Source organism: Glossina fuscipes, unplaced genomic scaffold (assembly GCF_014805625.2).
Source record: "Glossina fuscipes isolate IAEA_lab_2018 unplaced genomic scaffold, Yale_Gfus_2 59996, whole genome shotgun sequence".
Taxonomy (NCBI): domain Eukaryota; kingdom Metazoa; phylum Arthropoda; class Insecta; order Diptera; family Glossinidae; genus Glossina; species Glossina fuscipes.
In genome coordinates, this window is record NW_024002542.1 from 1 (window position 1) to 1,524 (window position 1,524).

The 1,524-nt window shown below is 36.2% G+C and overlaps 1 protein-coding gene across 1 annotated transcript; it reads right to left on the bottom strand.

Moving 5' to 3' along the window:
• Window positions 1–83: 83 nt before the first annotated feature.
• On the bottom strand, window positions 84–1,276 carry LOC119643285 (serine palmitoyltransferase 1-like; the record flags this gene model as incomplete). The annotated part of the gene is made up of 3 exons (XM_038042630.1): window positions 1,265–1,276; window positions 484–681; window positions 84–431 (listed from the first exon to the last, which is right to left on the bottom strand). Coding segments are annotated over exons 1-3 (558 nt in total), but the record flags the coding sequence as incomplete, so codon positions are not given.
• Between the last annotated feature and the right edge of the window lie 248 nt (window positions 1,277–1,524).

Genomic DNA, 1,524 nt, shown 5'->3' on the forward strand with positions numbered 1-1,524 from the left:
GTGGATCAGATAGATGGGCATAGATGTTGATTGATTTGACTACATTGTCTAGTGACGAAATCGCAACTTTTATGTTATTACACCTTATCAGATATTTCTACTAATTTTTTATGCTCTTCATCGACCTGCTGCCATGTAACGTTTAAATATAAATTTTTATCTGGGGAGTGTGGATGGCCTCCTATGGTTAGTTTAGAGAAATTGGAAAATATTTGATGTAGTAAGCGGGACGTGTCTTGGAGTTCCGCAAAGATCTGGGGATCTTTTTCAAAACGATTTAATGCTGATATCGCAGCTTGGGCCAGCATGGGAGGTAAGGACGCTGAGAAGCAATAAGCTACGCCAGATAAACGTTGATGCTCGACAATAAAATGAGAACCCACGCAAAAACCGCCGATAGAACCCATTGCCATTAAATCAACTTCAAAAAGCTATAAATAATATTCGTAAATGCCAATGTTACTTTTAAAGGCAAAAATTTACATCAACATTGAAGTGTTCAGCAATTCCGCGGCCAGTTGTGCCGAGAACCCCAAAAGAAATGCTTTCGTCCAAGAACAAACGTAACTTATATTTGGCTCTCAGCTTCACCAGTTCACGTAAAGGACATAATTGTTCACTGTTCATATATATTCCCTCGGCAACCAAGAAACGGCGCGTTTTAGCCGCTTTGTTGGGATTCTAAGAACAAAAATTTATTTCAAAAAGAAAAAGTTACTTTTGTATTGTAGCTGAGTTCAGAATAGCAATGAAGGACAAATAAGAAAATTATATTCGGCCGCGACCGAATCTTTTACACTCATCACCGTTATCCTAAAAAAGAAAAAAAGAGCGAAGGAAAACACTAAACTTCCTTACTAATAATTGCTTGGGCCCGGTTGAGGTTTTCCATTTTTCTAAAATAAAAGTGGAGACTTAGTCATGTATCTGTACTAGTTTATGGGCAAAAATCCGCCTTCTTCTTCTTTTCTTTTACTTATTTTTCATATCGACGGAAGAAAATGTTTAAGCGGTTTTTAGGGAACCCCCTTAGCTTGTCCTATTCTACTCGCATAGTTTTTTTATTTAAATTGATTAAGCGGCTAAGAAATATATCTCACTTTGTGCAGGCCGCCATATTTATTGCAAAGGCAACAAATATTAAAACAGATAATATATCTTCATGTGAGAAAAGTAGAGAAAATTTTTTTGACTGCTGTCTGGTTTATTTTATGTGTGGTGCCCACAAGACGTCAAAAAAGTGAAAAAATAAAAATTTGATCACTTGTAACCCCATTTTTGTACCTGATCCTCTACAAAGAAAATTTCAGCTTCCTACCTTTCATAATTTATGACTAATGAGCGAAAACCCTCTCTAAAGGACTCTAAAGGTTCCTTCTGGGAGTTGCAAACGTTCTGGTAAAGCGAATATACCATTCATCAAAATGAGTATTTTACTATTTTTCTTTCCGTTTTAAGGAGAGCTGGGAATAATCATTTATCTCCCCTTGTACGTCTCCTGAATAGTTTTATACAATTTTTATA